At 39.5% G+C, this 18524-nt stretch overlaps 1 protein-coding gene across 2 annotated transcripts in view; it reads left to right on the top strand.

Annotated features, from left to right (window-relative positions):
- RORA (RAR related orphan receptor A) overlaps nucleotides 1-18524 on the top strand; it is a 92069-nt gene that overhangs the window by 42899 nt on the left and 30646 nt on the right. For both annotated transcript variants that reach the window (XM_090270689.1, XM_090270688.1), the window contains exon 2: nucleotides 17562-17647. In XM_090270689.1, coding sequence (XP_090126815.1) covers nucleotides 17562-17647 — 86 coding nt within the window. The remainder of the gene's footprint in view (nucleotides 1-17561; nucleotides 17648-18524) is intronic.

Below are 18524 nucleotides of genomic sequence, written 5' to 3'. Positions count from 1 at the left end.
AAATGTAGTATTCATACTTCTTGCCTTCCAAAATTTGAGGATTTCATCATTAACTTACAGTATTTCTCAGAAAGGAACACACTTTCCCGTAGACATTATTGAATGACTTTGGCAAATTCAGGCCGCCTATAAATTGGAAAGTATTGTGTGTGCTAGAGGACCCAAATGGACTGCCCAGAGATTCTCTTTTGGAAAAGTACCAGCACAATGCCCGAAATACCAGAGAGTGGAAAGTCCTGGTCTCGACGGGGAAATGACGGTAGTGTTCATGGAGACAGTGTTTTCGCATGGCTGACATTAATGACAGCCCAACACTGTGCACTCACTGAATGTTTTCATTCCAGAAGAGCATCAAAACCACTGAGTCCTTTCAAGTCATCTTCTTTTACTGCAAAACCAGAAACCATGCCAACAACTACTTTCAGTAATAACCTGTGTCCCAGCTGCAGGCTGTATTAAACTCCTTGTCATGTAATTTTCTAATTTGTGTGTAGGTAGTTGTAGCAAACAACTTAGTTTATTTCAGAGCATGACATCAGAAAGCATACTTGACTGCAACAGGGATGGTAATGAAATCAGAATTTCCACCAAGTCCACTCTAATTGAACAGTATTGTAAGGAGAAATGAAATATGAGTCTCCGAGTTTCCTCCGAAAGTCATTTACATTATTAAGTAATGAGGCTGATTTTATTTTAACAAATGTACTGGGAGGCATGCTCGCACATGAACATTGCCCCTTCAAGGCAGTCAGCTGGGGAGGCTAATAAACATTGTGCCAAAAACACTCGCCGTCACTGCCAAAATCCAATATGCAATTCCTCTTCTGGAGCTGTATTCAACTCCTTCAGCAATGTTTTAATATTCTCCATAGTGGCCATTGTTCTGGAAACGTGAATTTGATTTTTGAAAACAACCAATAGTTAATGGTAAGAGAATAAATTAGGCCGAGCCATTTTCCTTTAAAAAAAGAGAGAAGGAAACTATGAAGTGACAGAGTTGTCTTTCTCATCTCGTTGGCACTGAGAGCAGTTGCCAGAGAAGTGGTTCAAAGGAGTTTGTGGCATTGACAACATCACTACTTTGAAGGTCAAGCATCATTTTGGTGTGGAGAGTGGTGCCAGTGATTTTATTGGATGAAAATATTGGCCACTAATGTTCTTCTCCCAGAAAATTAATATTGTAGATGGCAGCAACAACATAAACAAAGGACATTCAAAGGCCATTCGCTGCTGCAACCCAAGAGCACCCCCCCCACACAGACACACACACAGTAGGCGTCCAATGTCCAGATCACCCCACTCTTGAACATATAGTTTCCAGTTGGGTCAGAATTACTACCGCCCTGACTAACAACATTGTACAGCAAGAAGTGAGCGTGGGGAGCTGCATGGAGGGAGAACCAAAGGGAAACTCCTACCCAAGAGGATCACATAATGGTGACTTCCGTTGTCATAATCTGATGGTAATCACGGAAGAACTCTGACTTCAGCCACCAGTTCAGAAATCACTAAGAAGCTGCAGAGTTTGCTCATGGGGCAGCTCGGTGCTTTTACTACAGTCAGCACCGACTTGCCTGTTTCTGGGCTGGGCAGACCTCACTTACTCAACCGTGGGGGTCAAGACAAGGACACACGGAGGAATTTGATGGAAACGTTAGTTGTGACACTGCAGCATTCCCAGTGAGAAGTAAAGTGGAACTATCAATACTGTACCCCACTTCACAGTGCGGTGTGTTTGGAGATATAAAAATGGGCTTTCATAAAGTTTCTTTTTTTTTTTTTTAAGGTTTAGATGTTACTGAAGAATGTATGAAACTGCTATGTATCTTCTTGTCCCAGTGCCTTTCTGCCAGGGCTTGTTTGGGCTTGCTTGCTGCAGATTGGGAAAGAACACCCAGGAGTGAAAGGAGGGAACCTTCCTGGAGAAACCACTTAGATCTTAGATCTGCTGCTCATGATCTCAAACTCCTTGGCCCACTGGCCATTTATACCCATTGCTAAAGTCTTTGTAACTCTGTTCCCCCAATCTAGCAATCACTCTCTCAATAGACAGACCAAACATGAATTCAAATAACAATACAATTTAAATTCCTAGAATAGTAAAATACATCATTAGTTTAGGAAGTGCGTGAGTTAGCCCTCAGGGTTTGAACTTGGATATAGGTTCTCAAAGTATATTTGTAAAATTATGCCCAAAGAAAACATACTTTGAAATTAATCAGTCGTGTCCTAAAGTCAAAGTAAAAGGAAATGAAGAAAGAAAGGAAAATAATTACTATCTAATTGACAATTGAAATGAACCTCTTGAGTACCATTCACCTCAATATTGACAGTGATAAATTTTATGGTAAGGTAGTAATCAGATCATTTTGTCTAACTGACAATTCAAAAAACTGATTCCAAGAACAGGAAATTGACTTCAATAGAAAAACTATTTGTTTATTTTAGAGGGTGGAGATGGGTGAGGACCAGTCAAGCTTATTCTTGTGACATATTCTAAAGATATTTTAATGAATCATAATTCCTCCCAGGTGTTAGCTATCCTGATTATTGACGGGTGTGTTTGAGGTGTGACTGAATTTTTTAAACAAACATCCAAAAAAAATCTTGTCCCATTCAGAATGTCAGTTTGGAAGTCTGCACACTTATTCAAATAATTTTTTCTAAGCCTTAACTCTTTTTTTTCTTTTTTTTTAAACTCTATTTCTTGGAATTGCTTTAGATGACTGCTTTGGGTTCCTTTGAATAACAATGAAGGCAAAATAAGGGCAGGTCATGGTGAGTAGTTGGGTTGATTTTCCTGGAACAGTAGCCTCACTCCAACCTCCCTTCTGGACATTGGCTCCCCAACATCTCACAAGGATGGCACTAGTATGCTTAGTTTGCTCTTGTGTTACCACCATACCCTGCCTTAGAAGTTACTTATCTGTGCCCTAATGGTCATTGACACGGCCTTGGACTTGGTCCTTGACATCTAATGCCTTAGACAGTTGTAGCTGGGCACCATGTAGCTTGAGGTCCTAAAATACTTTGCTGATGGAGAATGCTTTCTTTTGAGAAATAAATAATAATGGAAAATAATTTTGGATTACTGATGCAACCTGTCATGGTACACAATTAGTGGCCTTCAGAGAGAGAGAGACAGAACCTAACTCTGTCCTAGCACATTCAATTGAAACTTTACCTTGAAGGGAAAAAGTACTTTATTTTCCATCAATACCATATTAGCATTGTGTTGCCCTTTCTGTTCTGTAATGGCAGCATGTAGCATTGAACAGAATTGTCTTTGATTGATAGTATAATAGTAAACATTATTTTTTAAAATAAGACAAAAAAGAGGGGACAGGTATATTGAAAGAGACTGTTCTAGCTCTACTGGGTATTCTACAGAACTTTGACTCTAGACTTTGACAACATTTCAGTGAGTTCCCCTTTCTAAACCAAACTGCGATGAAAATAGATTGGTTGCCAGGTGAGCTTCTCTTCCACTTTCTGTCACCACTTTTCTCTGATTAGGTGACACCTGATGAATTTTGCCATAAAAAGATGTCTCTCCTATTGGGGAAATTACAGTTTGACTCACTCTTGTCAACTCACAGTGCAATATAGCAGGACCAGATCTGGAAGGTTGTCTGGCACAGTGTTATACCTAAGAACAGGTGAAGGAAGGTGAGCCCTGAAGAAAGAGAGTCCCACAGTCTCACAGGTGTTTTGTAAATGTTGTTCATTACGCAGGTATTTCCCCGCTTCACCACACAGTTCTTAGAGGTCTTTCTCTCACTTCCTCCACTTACTGCCTCTCCAAGATGCCAGCCTGGCTGTGGGCTTGCCTACAGAGTGGACTGCTGACATAATATTCACTGGTTTCTTTCAGTCATGCTTTGTACCTGCTTAGTGTTACTTCTCATATTAGGCCTCTGCATCAGAAATAAAGCTGCTAAACTCCATGTCTTTATCTAAAAGAAACATAATGGCCTATCCTTCATCCTTCTAATAGTTCCCTCAACTCCATTTGCAACCCTTAGCAAATACCACCATCCTTAAAAGATAAGTGATGATGATGATGATGATGATGATGATGATGATGATGATTGCTAACATTATTGAACACTTACTACGTGTAGGCGCTGATGCAACAGGCCCTGTATTTGGGCACCATATAAAAGTGTTCACCTTCATCCTTAATTTGTATACAGTGAAGCTAATGTAACATGATGAAGGGTTCTGATGCGTTCTGTGTACCTTCTTTGCATCCCTGATGCCTAATTGTGCAGGGTCTCAGCAAGTGATGCTAGGACTGGCAGCTGGATGGAGCTGGGCGTGAGCATGTTGAATGTGAGGTATATGTCAGCATGTGGCATGTGTGATGTGTGTGTGTGGGGGGGTAATAACTTAAGATGGTTGCAGCCATTGGTATTAAAAAGAACCTGCTATTCTGAGCTCCTGCCCCAACAGTAAGATGTGCCTGTAGCAGCTGTTAGCAAATAGAGTGTGTTTCCATCTGATGTGAAATGTGCTGCCATCACTTGTGAAACAGAATTCAAAACCTTGCGGTGCTGAAAAAGCACAGTGTGCGAATGGTATACTTTTACTGCAAATTAGAAAGATTCACTTATTCCAATGATAATGTCACCCTCACTCAAACTCTCTTAAGTGGCGAAGACACACATTGCCGAGTGCTGGATAGCTGATAGCAGTATGTGTGGGACAGTCGAAGGATGTCATGTGAAATGTTTGTCTGCAGGCAAAAGAAGCTCCTTGGACTATAGGAGTAGAAACTGGAAATGGAATGGTGCTGCAAACCTTATTTTGATAATTTTACACTGCTGTGGTGTTCTTACCTCACCTCTAGTACATGACTTACATGAAAATAAGTAACTTCAAGGTAAACACTCAAGAATAAATTTCCTTTTGTTGGGGGAAAAATGACATTTCTTAGATGTTAAGTCTCTTAATTGATGCTTAGATGTCAGATCTTCTTAAAATAAATCTGTCAAACTCTTAGATTGGTCCAGAGCAGTCCTTTTCCTCACAGCTCACAACTATTTAATATCCCCAAGGCTCTGCTGCCCTTTTCTATCTTTTCTTTCCAGGTACCAGCTCCTGCTTTCTCCCCTTTGGCAAAGACCATAGAAACAACTGTACATCAGCTTCCAGCAAATATTGTTATCCATTTTCCGGTTGATCTTATATATTATAATTAAGAATGAAAATGTTCTTTTAATCAGCAAGTTTAAAGAGCATGTGTTTAGAGAGGGTGTCAGGAAAAACTCCTCAGGTCATTTGTCTGGTCATTCCTCTGCCTGGTTGCACTGATTTGTCTTAGAAAAGCGTTATAAAAGATGATGTAAAAAAAGCATTGAATTGCAGTCCTGAAGTACGTCTATATTTATTTGAAAGCTTTGACCTTGCCATATCTATTGTTTTTATGCCATTGGCTATGTCCTGGAAATTGTGGGTGGAGAACCTAGTAGAATTTTTCTTCTAGGAGGAGTTGGTCACCTAATCCTTCAAGATCTTAAAATGATTAATATGACAACACCTATACTTCTGCTTCTGGCAAGTTTAAATAATTTGCTTCTGATTTTTAATAAAGACCAGACCTGTCCTTTGCTCAAAGTGCCATTCTCCCTATTAATTCTAGAGAGACTTTGTGAAGTGGGAAACAGCAGAGGTAGAGTAGCAATCTGGGCTGTGAGTTAATTCTCTTAACCGTCCTCACCCACTAAAATGATCTGTAGACCAAGAAGGTTTTGGTTTCACACTGTGTTGCTGTGACTACAAGTGTGTTGTCATTTTAGTCCTCTATGGCTTAATACAGAGGGCGTGAATGTATTTTCAAGGTTCTTTAAAAATATATTTTATTGATTATGCTGTTATAGTTGTCCCAATTTCCCCCTTTGCCCCCCTCCACACAGTACCCCCTTCCCTCCAGCAATTCTCCCCTCTTAGTTTATGTCCATGGGTCAGGCATTTAAGTTTTTTGGCTTCACCCTTTCCTATATTACTCTTAACATCCCCCTGTCTATCTTGTACCTACCAATTATGCTTCTTAATCCTTGTACCTTTTCCTCTAGCCTCCCCCATACTCCTCCCAGCTGATAACCTTCCAGATAATCTCCATATCTATGATTCTGTTCCTGCTCCAATAGTTTGCTTAGTTGTTTTGTTTGTTTGTTTGTTTTATTTTTATTTTTTGTGTTTAGCAAATTCCTTTTTTTATTTTTATTATTTTTTTATTATTTTTTTATTTTTTTGTTTTTTAATTACAGTTGTGCCATTTTTCCCCCCATTTCTCTCCCCCACCCAGCCCACCCCTTCTCCCACAATCATATCCCTCCCCGTTGTCCATGTCCATGAGTCATTTATATATGTTCTTTGACTAAACCCTTCCCTTACTTATCCCCCTTCTCTCCCTCCCCCCTACCCACTATTGACTGCTATTCTGCTCTTTGTCCTATTTAGTTCGTTTGTTTGTGTTGTTCTTTAGTTTCCTGTATTAGGTGATATCATATATGTTTGTTTGTTTTTAGATTCAGTTGTTGATAGTTGTGAATTTGTTGCCATTTTAATGTTCATAGTTTTGATCTTCTTTTTCTTAAATACGTCCCTTTAACATTTCATATGATAATGGCTTTATCTTGTCTGGGAAGTACTTTATCTGCCCTTCCATTCTAAATAATAGCTTTGCTGAATAGAGTAATGTTGGTTGTAGGTCCTTGCTTTTCATCACTTTGAATACTTCTTGACATTCATTCTCTTCTTGCCTGCAAAGTTTCTTTTGAGAAATCAGCTGACAGTCTTATGGAATCTCCTTTGTAAGTAACTCTCTATTTTTCTCTTGCTGCTTTTAAGATTCTTTATCTTTCACCTTTGGCATTTTAATTATGATGTGTCTTGATGTGGACCTCTTTGGGTCCAACATGTTTGGGACTCTGGGCTTCCTGGACTTGTATGTCTATTTCCTTCACCTAATTAGGGAAGTTTTCTTTCATTTTTTTTTTCAAAGAGGTTTTTAATTTCTTGCTCTTCCCCTTCTCATTTTGGCACTCCTATGATTAGGATATTGGTACATTTGGAGATGTTCCCAGAGGTTCCTTAGACTCTCTTAATTTTTTTGAATTCGTTTTTATTCTTGCTGTTCTGATTGACAGCATTTTTCTTCCTTATGTTCTAAATCATTGATTTGAATTTCAGCTTCATCCTCTCCACTGTTGGTTCCTTGTCAATTTTTCTTTACTTAGTGTAACCTTCATTTCTTCCTCAGTCTTTTTTGTTTGTTGCCATACTCAATGAGTTATTTGAACATCTGTTTTGAACTCTGCATCTGATAGGTTGGTTATCTCCATTTATCTTAGTTCTTTTTCTGGGGGTTTGTTTTGTTCTTTCATTTGGGCCATATTTCTTTGTCTCCTCAATTTGGCAGCCTCCTTGTGTTTGTTTATGTGTGTTAGGTAGGCCTGCTTTGACTCCCTATCCAAGTAGCATGGCCTATTGTAGAAAATGCGCCTATAAATTGTGTGGGTAATCACTGTAGTGGGGCAACTCACTTCACCATTTTTGTGGCCCTGTGTGAGGGGAGGTCTTGGAGAATGGACAATGCCACTGCCTGGCTTCTGGAGGTTTGCCTGGCACTTGTCCTGTATGACTGGTGCACTTCCAGCTGTTGCTCTGGTGCTGAATCCTGGGGGGCAGGAACCTGCATATGTTTTAAGTCTGTGCAAGCCCTTTAAGCAGAGTCTTCTGAAAACCCAGCAGTTTCTTCCACCACCCCATCCCCCACTGGTTTTTACAGCTAGAGGGTATGGGATTTATCTTCCTGGTGCTGGAAGAGGCTATGCAGTCTGGCCTAGGCTGGGATCACTCGCTCCTAAGGTATGCCTCCCAATTTTTACCTGAAACCCCCGGTTCTGCTGCCACCACCTCTCCATGCCACACCACATCTCCTCGCTTCTCTGCTCCTCTTACCTGTTTGGATTAATGTGGCTTCTTTAAATCCTTGGTTGTTGGACTTACATACAGCTTGATTTTCTTACAGTTCTGCTTAATATTGTTTTGAGGTCTAGATGTAATTCTTTCTGTGGTTGTGTGAGTAGGCAAAGCATGTTTGCCTATGTCTCCATCTTGACTGGAAGTTATATTTTCAAGGTTTAAAGTTACATATTATTTTCAGTCATTTGCCATGAATTCAAACTTAATTTATTTGGTTAGGGAATATGTCTTCTGATCTACTCTTCAATGAACAGTGATTGATCCTCAAAAAAAACCCATCCCAGCTAATGGAAGAGAGTAATAGGTTCCTTTGCCTGGTGAGCTTTGATGACTTAACGTGGATTCTTGTTATTTTGACCCACTTCTGGATATCTGCATCCAGCTGATTGATATGATGACGCATGGTAAGGGGTCATAGAAATGGTGCAGTTGGAATTAGCAAGCAATGGCTGAATTTTAAGGCAGGAGACTTTTGCCCTTTAAGGACTATCCTGAGTCAGACAGTATGCTTTGACTGATTTATTCAGTGACCTGTGATGCTGTGTGCTAAGCATACAATGGACCAGACTCATATGAAGGTATAGAACCAATAGATTTAAATAAATATCCTGTTTGTTATTAGACCCATTTCTGTGTCCCTAGATTTTCCTGTCTTTGGACTTATAATTGAATCACCAGGTTTGTTTATTTTTATAACATCATATGTACCCATTTAAAAAAGTAAAAGTTTCTAAATTTAAATACCAAGGTTGTATGGGTATAGCTTGAGATATATGTACACAGGCAGGTGTGAAGATAAGAGAACTATAAAATGGAGTGGTTATCTCTTGGGCTTAGATGTGAAAATTTGGGGGTAATTGTGTAAAGTAAGCTTATTTCATAAAATGCAGTAAAAATAATTCTGACATTTTGGCTAAACAGAAACTAGATAAGATCTCCAGATCTAGTTTGGTTTTAAAGATGTTCTTTACTGTTGTTGTGAAAAACAGACTTTGAATGATGAAAGCGAAGAGCTGACCCCATTGCTCTCAACTGTGAGCAAAGGAAGACAACCTAAATGTGGCAAAAGCGTTCTTGTTAAGGGGAAAAAAGGAATTGGTGTCTAGAGTGAGGTTGATCGCTAGAAAAGATTAGATGCAGTTCTGTGACTCAGATGACATTTTTTGTCTAGTATTATCCAGAATTATATAAGGGACATGCACCTGTTGTTGGAAAAGAAGTTAGTAGGAATTTCCCTTGAGCTTAGTCTAACCACTTAGTAAAATAAAGTGAATTCTTTTTCCTGCTGTTATGAAATGACTGTTAACCCACACTGTGGGATTCAACAGAAGTATTTTTATTAGATGTTTCTGATCTCAAGGTCCTAGAAAATCTTGAAGAATTGTATAATTAAAAAATGCAATTAATTCTGGAATCTTGGAGGGACCTTATTCCAACTGGGAGTAATTGCCCAACTGGTGAGTTACCTCTGTCTTGGTCCCTGATTTCACATTACCCCACAAATCCTCAACAACGAATATGTTCCATTGTTTACAAAGGCAATAGAGAGATTAAATTAGAAAAAAACAAAAAGGAAATTATTTGTATTGCTGATCTTAATGGCGTCGTCTTCTCTTAGATGGGAATTTATTTAGTATTTGACATACTGGGTGAGTAAAGTGAAGCGTTGGGAAGCTGCTTCTCTTGTTATTCAATTAATTTATTCAAGGTTTAGTTGGTTACTAGGTAGTTACCAAAAACGGGAAATAGTCAATTGCCTTAAATTTAGGTATTTTGTACATGACTGCTTAGGAGGATTCTAGAGAGAACTGGTTCTAAAAATCAAAGCTACCCACTGCTCCTCTATATGAAAATCTGTTTTCTCTCTGATTTGACAGAATTTCCCTGTCCAGGGCCAAAAGTGCTCATTTGGATTTAGCTTTTAGTAAGGATACATATGCATCAGGGCCTGTGAGTCAGTTTCTCTGGAGAACTTAATCTAGTAGGGATAGAAACATATTACAAAGGATTAATATTCAGTTCCCATTGTCAGAACTACCTGCGTATTCACAGAAGGCCACATGAGGAGATATGTCTCCCGTCCTTATTCTTCAGAGATTTCCTGCATACACAGCTCTGCTTTCTCTGAATTTATATGGGGCATTCTGGCTCAATGTCTTTATTCTCATGCACCTAAGTCTTACAGGTAAAAAGACTGAAGGAAATAGCCAGAGTTCCAAAACTCCAATTTTGTTTTATTTTAGATTTAGTTTGCAAATGCTTGACCTCTCAATTATCTGAGGTATGCTTACATGTCTCTATTTGGCAGGTATATGCAACACACTTTATTTTAAATTTATTTTTAAAAGCTGTTAAGTTTTAATAAGAAACCACAATCAAGTTAAAGCCATTAAGAAGTGACTTTCAATAGTAGTTAAGGGGTAGGGTATGGGAGGGGGCACAGTGAGGCACAGGACTTTGTTCTTTCATGGCTGTAGTCTGACAAGTTCCTTTGAGTCAGATACCAACTTAATACGAAGGCTTGACATGTCTGTTTATTGTGCCTGTAAGTGGGAATCATGCGATTTCCACGATGCCCCCACAAGATTGTACAGCCCTGGTGAAAGCTGAGTTCAGTGATTTTGTTTGTGACTGCTGTTACAGGGAGGTGACTTCTCCATCGATACGCTCTTTTTCTCTCACGCAGACTCAGATGGTAACATCTGGATGCATTAGTCTCTCAGGAAGGCTTTTTGGGAACCAACCATTTTTTTAAAACTTTAAGTCTAGCGAACAGATGAAAATTACAGTTCTATATATTTTTCTTTATTCTTTTGTGGCAGAGCCTGTTATGGGTAGTGAGGGCACAGCGTCCTGGTCCTTGCCAAGAATGATATGCCAAGCTTCCTAAAGCTTCCCATTTATGTAGGTCTTTTCATCTTCAAAGAACTTTGTGAGCATTCATTTACCACCACCTACCTGGGAGGTAAGAATTATTCCCATTTTATAGCTGGAGGAAGTGGAGGTGTAAGTGACTTGCCTGAGGCCAGCCAGGGAGTCAGGGGTCTGCTGGAGCCCTGGAAGGACTGCCACTCCTCATCTTTGCTCCAGCTCTTTCTCTCATGTCATTGCCTTTTGAGATCCTCAGAGAGATGATAACATAAATCTAAAGACAGTAAACAGTCTTTAAGAGGAAAGAAACACCAAGTCTTTCTGCTTTGTGGCTGGCTGCCTTTACAATTAGATCCTGGGAAATCTAGACATAAGCCAGGTAATCCTCCTGGAGTTCATTTTCCACATCTGTAGAATGGGCATGATGATACCCATCTGCCTGCTTCAGAGTTGTTGTGAACACCAAAGTCAAAACAAGCTGACGAGGACAAAAACTTCCAGAACTCTGCAAATATTAGGCCTTATGATTGCTGCCAGAATTGACGATGATACTACTTTACCAAAGGAGTAAGCTTTTTCTAATTAGGGGCTAATTGCTTCAGTGATGTTCAGTGAGAATCAAATACTGTCATGAAAGAATCCCAAATTGGTGGGAGAAAAGACTGGACTAAGGAAGGAAACATATGAATATTCTATTTAGTATATATTTATTAGACAAAAAAATGGCAAATCAAGTTGATGATTAGTTTGCAGAGTATGCAGTTGGAACTCAGCCCTGGAGGACCATTGAACATGCCTGGGCCATGGAGCATATTCATGCTGTCGTACAGGCCAGGGGTCTGGGATGACAGAATGTGCCAGCTTGTTGGAAGCCACAGTCTGCACCCCTCCCACCAGCAGCAGCAGTGGGAGGGCCCACAGCTAGCACACACAGCACCTTTGCACCCTGCAGCGGAGGGAACCCCTTCTGGAAGGATGGTGTGCAAAAAGGGCTGTCCTCTGGGCAGACAAATTAGAAAAAGGCTCCCTCAGTCCAGGCTGTTACAGCCACAGGACTCACAGCCAGATGAATTTCAGCCCCTGCCTTTGCCTCCTTGCCTGGGCTCCACTGGGCAGGGCACAATGTCCTTGGAACTAGTAGGTGGCTAGACCCAGAGGAGCCACAAAACTGGAAGCCAGGTGCTCCCAAAGTCCCTGCATGGAACCAGGTGAAGACTCTGCCACTCTCCACCATCCGGCCCCGACATACATGCCAGGCTGCCATCCAGGCAGCTGCAGAAGCCTTTAATACCCTAGCAGTTTAAACTGGGGATAAAATGAAGTGACTAATCCATAAAGGACTCAGGCCATTTTACTGAAAATAAAATCAAATGCCTTAGGGTTTTTCTTTTTAATCTTTATTGGTTTTTCTGCTTACAGAAGTCATACATGCTGGTTGTAAAAAAATTCAAACATTGGAAATATGTAACATAGCAAGTGAAAAGTCATCTATATTTTCAGCCCTCCAGAAAACAAAATAAAACACTGTCAACAAATTGATGTAAAAGATATTTTTTAAAGCCGTAGTCCTTGACCGTTTTTGCAAGACAGACCAAGTTACTTGACATTCTTATGTAAGACTTACTCTCATGGGTGTATCCAGGGCTTAGCCATTACCTGGCAAGCCAGCAGGAACCCTGCCCTTTTCAGTCCCATTCAGGAAAATATGTGATTGTGCAAAGGAGCTAGGTGAAGGATGTTATCGGGGTAACATTGGGTCCTATTTATTTTTTTATGAACCCATACAATTTTAATTTTTTACTATTTTTACTAACAAATTCTATATGATACACCCACAACAACAGCAACATAGCACCGTGGGCAGCAAACAGTTAAGTGTCAGTGTTGTAAAGGATTGCTGCGGTGGCTGGTATGAACTGCCTGTCATATTAGTTGGAGGATAAGCAGCTTTTCTCTATCCCCACTTTGGAAAGAGCTTATGGACTGCAGAAGAGAATTTCATTTCGCTATAAGGCAGGATTCTTATCAACAATAACAATAATAATAACTATTTGTTGAGTGCCAGCTATTTCTAAGAACTGTGTGATGTGTATATATAGAGAATATATATAAAGTAATTATATGTGCTATGTCATTTATACATCATATCATTGAATCTTCACATATGAAACTGAGGTTCAGAGAAGTGAAGTAACTTTCCCAGCCATAAGAATTGTTAACCTTGGTATTGGTCACCATTAGGTCAAAACCCAGAAGAATGGCCTAGAAGGTTAATGAGTGCTTCCAGTCATAAACTAGCCAGATGACTCCCAGAAAGATATCTTGATATCAGTTCTGAGTAGTATGTAAGTTTAACCAAATTACTTATGTCTTTTGATCCTCTGTTAATGGTTACATACCAAGAAAGCAATCTCTTGTTTGTTACTGGAGCGAATGGATGTTGGCAGTGCAGAGTGGTGAGAAGGGGTGCGGGGGGTAACCCTAAATTTTTGGTTAGACAATAAGACAAAGTGTGTCCAGATTTCAATCTTACCTCATAGTAGCTCTTAGGCAAGTTATTTAGCCTCTCTGAGTTTGTTTTCTCATCTAAAAAATGCAGATGATGATGATGATGATGATGATACCACCTACCTCATAGGGTTGTTGAAATAAATGCAATAATGCCTTATATTACAAACACAAATACATGTTAGATATCATTGATTGTTATAAATCTGTTAAGTTACTATCAAGAGCTTTACTACTTACCAAGAGTGAAGTGATGGTACAACTTATACTATGGTATTTTGTTAATTCTTTGGGAAAATGGACATTTTTCTCATGACCAAGGTATCTCCCAAAATAGGTCCTGAGAAATAAATGACAAGTTAAGAATGCCAGTGCCCATGTTATTATTCCCTTTATATTTAAAGGTAAAAGGCAAGCCTTGTGTGGCAGGCGGTACATACACGGCTCAGTGACAGCCCAGCCCAAGGACCGCTTGACTAAGGAGCACACTTGCATTGTGGGATTTCCTGACGCCCCACTGCCACTTGGTGTCAGCTCCTGAAACTGCAGAAGTTTGCTTCTGCAGGTGTGGAGCGCCTGCTTGAATCACTTAGGGTGCATGAGAGAGCAAATTATTTAGGCAGTAGAGCTGAAAATGTGGGCAAATTAGAATTTTTCATAGCAAGATTGTTCATTGTTAAGCCAATTCATGATTATCTGCATGCGCTGTGCGTCAGATAGTCCCCTGCACAATAAACCTCTTTGCTGTGATGAATATGTAGACTAATTTAATCAATAGACTTGTGGCAGGAGTGTTGTCTGACAGAACTCCTCCTTTGAAATACGGGCCGAGTTAATGTGTGCAGTATGTCTATGGGCCAAGACACATAATTTGTGTTAAAAGACGATTATTTTGAAAAGACACAACACTGCCTGTTGGAAAATGGAAAAGCCTGAGGGATGGAAAGCAAAGGGCAAGGGGATTTTTGTCCTCTTCACTCTTATTGGACTGAAAACTAACATTTATGAAACTAAACTGCCTACCTTTTGAAAAACTGTGCAAGCCAGTGACTACTTTTTTATTCTCACTGTTACAGTTGAATTCTGTAAATTGACCGAAAGATGGAGGGGGGCAGCTTTTGTGCATTGTTGGATTAAATGGAAGGCTAAGTGCTCTGCGCCAATCTGCAAATGTTTGCTTTCTGGAAATATCAACATGTGTGAGCAGATCACATTCAGAGTTTGCTTTTTGGAGCAGGTGGATTTTAGTCATTTCTTTAAAAGCACTTGTAATTGAAATTGTTTTCTGAGATAAGGTTGTCCCCACGAGGAGGTGGGCAGGCTAGTAGGATAGTTGGATCTGACCAGTCAGAGTACCTGAACCTTGCTTTGGAGAACCCTTCCACTACCATAATTACCATGAGCTTCCTGGTGGAGCTTGTTCTGAATAATTCTGACTTTTTGGCCACCATTGCCCCTGGAACTAAGCACAAACACAGTGGGTGACAGGTGGCCTCCTGCTTGAAAATACAAGTCACCTACAGTGAATGTAGATGACTCACTGTCCCCCGTAAATCTTGTGAAATATATCTTACAGATCTGAAAGACCGTGAGAGCTGAAACAAGGCCGAAGGCCAAGAGTTTGGAAGCCTGACTCAGACCAACAGTCAGTAGTGGCACCAACTTCTGTGTTTGTGCTAAAAGGACCCTTCCATCCCCTACTCTCCCCCCTGCTAGGCCATGAGCCATTTCAAAAGTGACAGTGCAGGTCCAGGACCACTGCTATCACGAGCAGACCCCTCCAAGCCAGACCTCCATATCACTTGCAGGACGACAGCAGCCATTAGCAGTCATTCTGGTCACTGGCTTAAATACCTTCATTTCACTTCTTATGGGTAATCCACTGAGTCCAAGCTGACTGAATGGCAATATATCATTTTCCATTTGATCCATAGACAGTTTTATTCAGCACTCCCAGTCTGGCCTGCCCAGGGCCTTCCTAGTTTATAAAGGACTAAATAGATAATGTTTGACCTCCCCATTGTTAAGGTGGAAATGAAAATAACTCTTGAAAGGGCCAGACTGAGCACTAGTGTTGCTTAAACTGCCTCAGGTAGTTTTGATGCTGACATAAACTACAGGACCTAACTAGGTCTGTCTGTGCCTAATTCCTGTGGTTACAGATTGAGGTGAGTCATGCAGAAGAAGCTCGGTGTCAGTCTTCTTTGTTTTACATATAAGTTTTGTTTAATAAATGGTCCGAGTACTTCCTGTTGCCTAAATAGTCTATTCCTTAGGGGTTGGGGTGGGGGAGGCAGGTTTTCATTATAGACTAGTTAATTCATATGGGAAACTCAAGGCAATAACTCTCAGCTGGTATCACCTTTCAGCTACCACAGGGCTTTTGTGAGTCCCTGAAAAACGTTGAGCATTAACTATCACTCTCAAGTTGCAAACAATCTGTAGTGAAAACTTTGCCTTGACTATATTAAGAATATTGGAGGGACCATGGGTAGGAGACTTTATTAGATTTCAGATTTCATAGAGCTTTTTCCTTGAAGAAATCAAGCTAGGTGCTAGGGATAAGGAGGCAGACTTGGAAGTGATCAGTTTTGTCAAATGTGACCTTAAAACATATTAAGTTGCATAACTCAGAATTAGACATATTCGACAATGTACAAAGACTCCATTATTGGGGTATTAGAAAGCTTCAGGATTATGGAAACTATATTGTATGTGATTATTTCAAACCATCTCTAACTCTGGACAATAAAACTCAGTATATCAATGCTAGAAGTGATAGGAAAAGAACTCTCTAGAATAGCTTGCACTCCCTGACCAGTCCTTGTACTATTCCCCTTGAAAGGAAGTTAGCAGGTAAACATGTTTTTATAATGAGATTAAATCCAAGAATTTCATCTGTGCTCTAATTATTAAATACAACATCACATCAAATTCAAAGTAAGTGTTGTGGAAATTATCCCAGGATATGGAATTACAGTGGAGGAGAGAGTGGGCTGTGTGTATGTGTGTTACTTATACTGTGTAACTTACATCCTTAGACAAGTCATCGCTCTGTGTAAGGCATGGGGCCAGGAAGGAACGATATGAAAGTGAAGTCCACAGGGCTCTTGCACTTGTGTTTATGTGTATGATTTAGTAGATAATTTGATATGCTGTCCAGTAGTGAAAACCATGGAAAATAAACAGCGTAATGGAAGATATCAGGTAAACTGGTGACCATTGCCATCCTGAATATACACCTCAGTGTTTGTCTTCTTTTTTTCACATACAAATAATATTTCATAGTTGATCCAAGTACTTTCTTGTACCTAATTATTTTATCCTTGGGTTATTTTTTAAATCCTTAATGATGCTATTTCCAACTCTGCTCAAGAATTGTTTGCTTGGAAGTGTGCTTTGTCATATATGAGCACATTGGGGTAAAATACTCATATATTTCTGTAATTATTTGGTTGGTTTTACGGCATGGGGCATCTGCAAGTAATCAGCTGGATAGAAACATGAGCACGCTGTACCAGGAAATCAATTTCCAATGTAAAGAACTTAGAAGCTTCTTATTCTATTTGTCAGGATACATCATTATTAAAATCAGATAGGATATTAACTTTATGGTTGAAAGGTTTTGATGGTACACAAATGGACTCATTTTTTAACACAGAGCAACTATGTTAATTAAAAAAGGATGAATAAGGAATTCTTAACTTACCATCATATGTGACATTAATATTTTGAACTGAATCATTTTCCTAAGTATTCTTGACCTTTTGGAGTATATTTTTCTCTATCAGTCAAGCTACAGTGCTCAGCCAAGACAGATTTGTGGCCTTTTTAAAATAATGATGGAAAATAAGATCGGAGGAAACATTTTAGTATCTACTTTGCTCTGAGGCCTAAACTGCGAACTCTCCAGTTCTTGAAGGCTTTGAAATGCTGATTCCAGCCTTCTTGTGGGTCCTTAAACACCTTCTCAAATGACCCATTTTAATAACCCGAAAGCTATTATATAACGAGCAGCCATAATTTAGTCCAGGGCTCTAGGGGGACCCTCACAGTTCAGCAATGAATAGTTAATGCGGTATAATGTTTAGCAGGTTATTAGTTTTCACTATACAAATGCTGATCGGGGAACGCTTTTATAAGGTGTTTAAAAGAAAATGTAATTAACTGGTTGCGTGCTTCTGTTGCAGCTCAAATTGAAATTATTCCATGCAAGATCTGTGGAGACAAATCATCAGGAATCCATTATGGTGTCATTACATGTGAAGGCTGCAAGGTAAGCCTTTTTAATTGCTGTTGTTGTTTCTATTAATGTTAGAATGTATCTTTGGAATTCTTAGTTTTTACTTCTACTATGTCTAAGAATTCAGCTACTGGGAATTTTGAGTGATGAGAAATGACAGGACAGAATATTTTGGTGTTAAGTTACAGTTGAAGAAGTTAGATATTTTTTAAAATTCCTTCCATCAAATTAACAGGTGGCTAGAGAAAGATGTTTGAGCATTGTTTATTTGTCACTTCCAATCCTAGAATTGATTGATTTGATGAACAATCTCTGGTTATCTTTTTAAAAAAGAGATGACTCTATAGAGTTATATGTAGTGTCCCTGTTATAAGTTTTATAAGAAGGCATTTCCATTAAGTTCAATTGGAATATGATTGAAAGTCTTATTGTTGGCACACAGATGTTGACAAGCTGGCCAGATTATGGCAAGGCCGATGGAAAGAACTGAGCTCTGGTCCCGCGCCACTGCCAGTCCATATTGTTTTGAGCATCTCTTACTATCTGAGTGGGTCACTTTCTTCAGGTATTGTAAAGTGGACAAAATACCTGTTCTTCTTATCTCATAGAACTATTCTAAAAAGAGAATGAAAAACTAAATAAAAGTCCTTATAAACTGAAAAGTGCAATCTAAATCTAAACATTATCATTTTTATTGCTGTTGTTAATATTTTAATTTTGAATGACTGCTAATCTCAGTGCAGCATGTACAGCACATGCATAAGAGGGCAACAGGAAATAGAGATGTTTATCCTAATCTTTCAAGACCCCCAAACCCAAATTGCCTCTGTTCTTCAAATTTCAATTTGTTGAGATTTGAATCCTCCTGCTTATATTGGAAGGGCCTTGAGACAGCTTACAGGATAAAACA

Source organism: Furipterus horrens, unplaced genomic scaffold (genome assembly GCF_987537825.1).
Source record: "Furipterus horrens unplaced genomic scaffold, mFurHor1.1.pri manual_scaffold_3, whole genome shotgun sequence".
Lineage (NCBI taxonomy): Eukaryota > Metazoa > Chordata > Mammalia > Chiroptera > Furipteridae > Furipterus > Furipterus horrens.
This window is presented reverse-complemented; position numbering and strand designations above follow the sequence as displayed.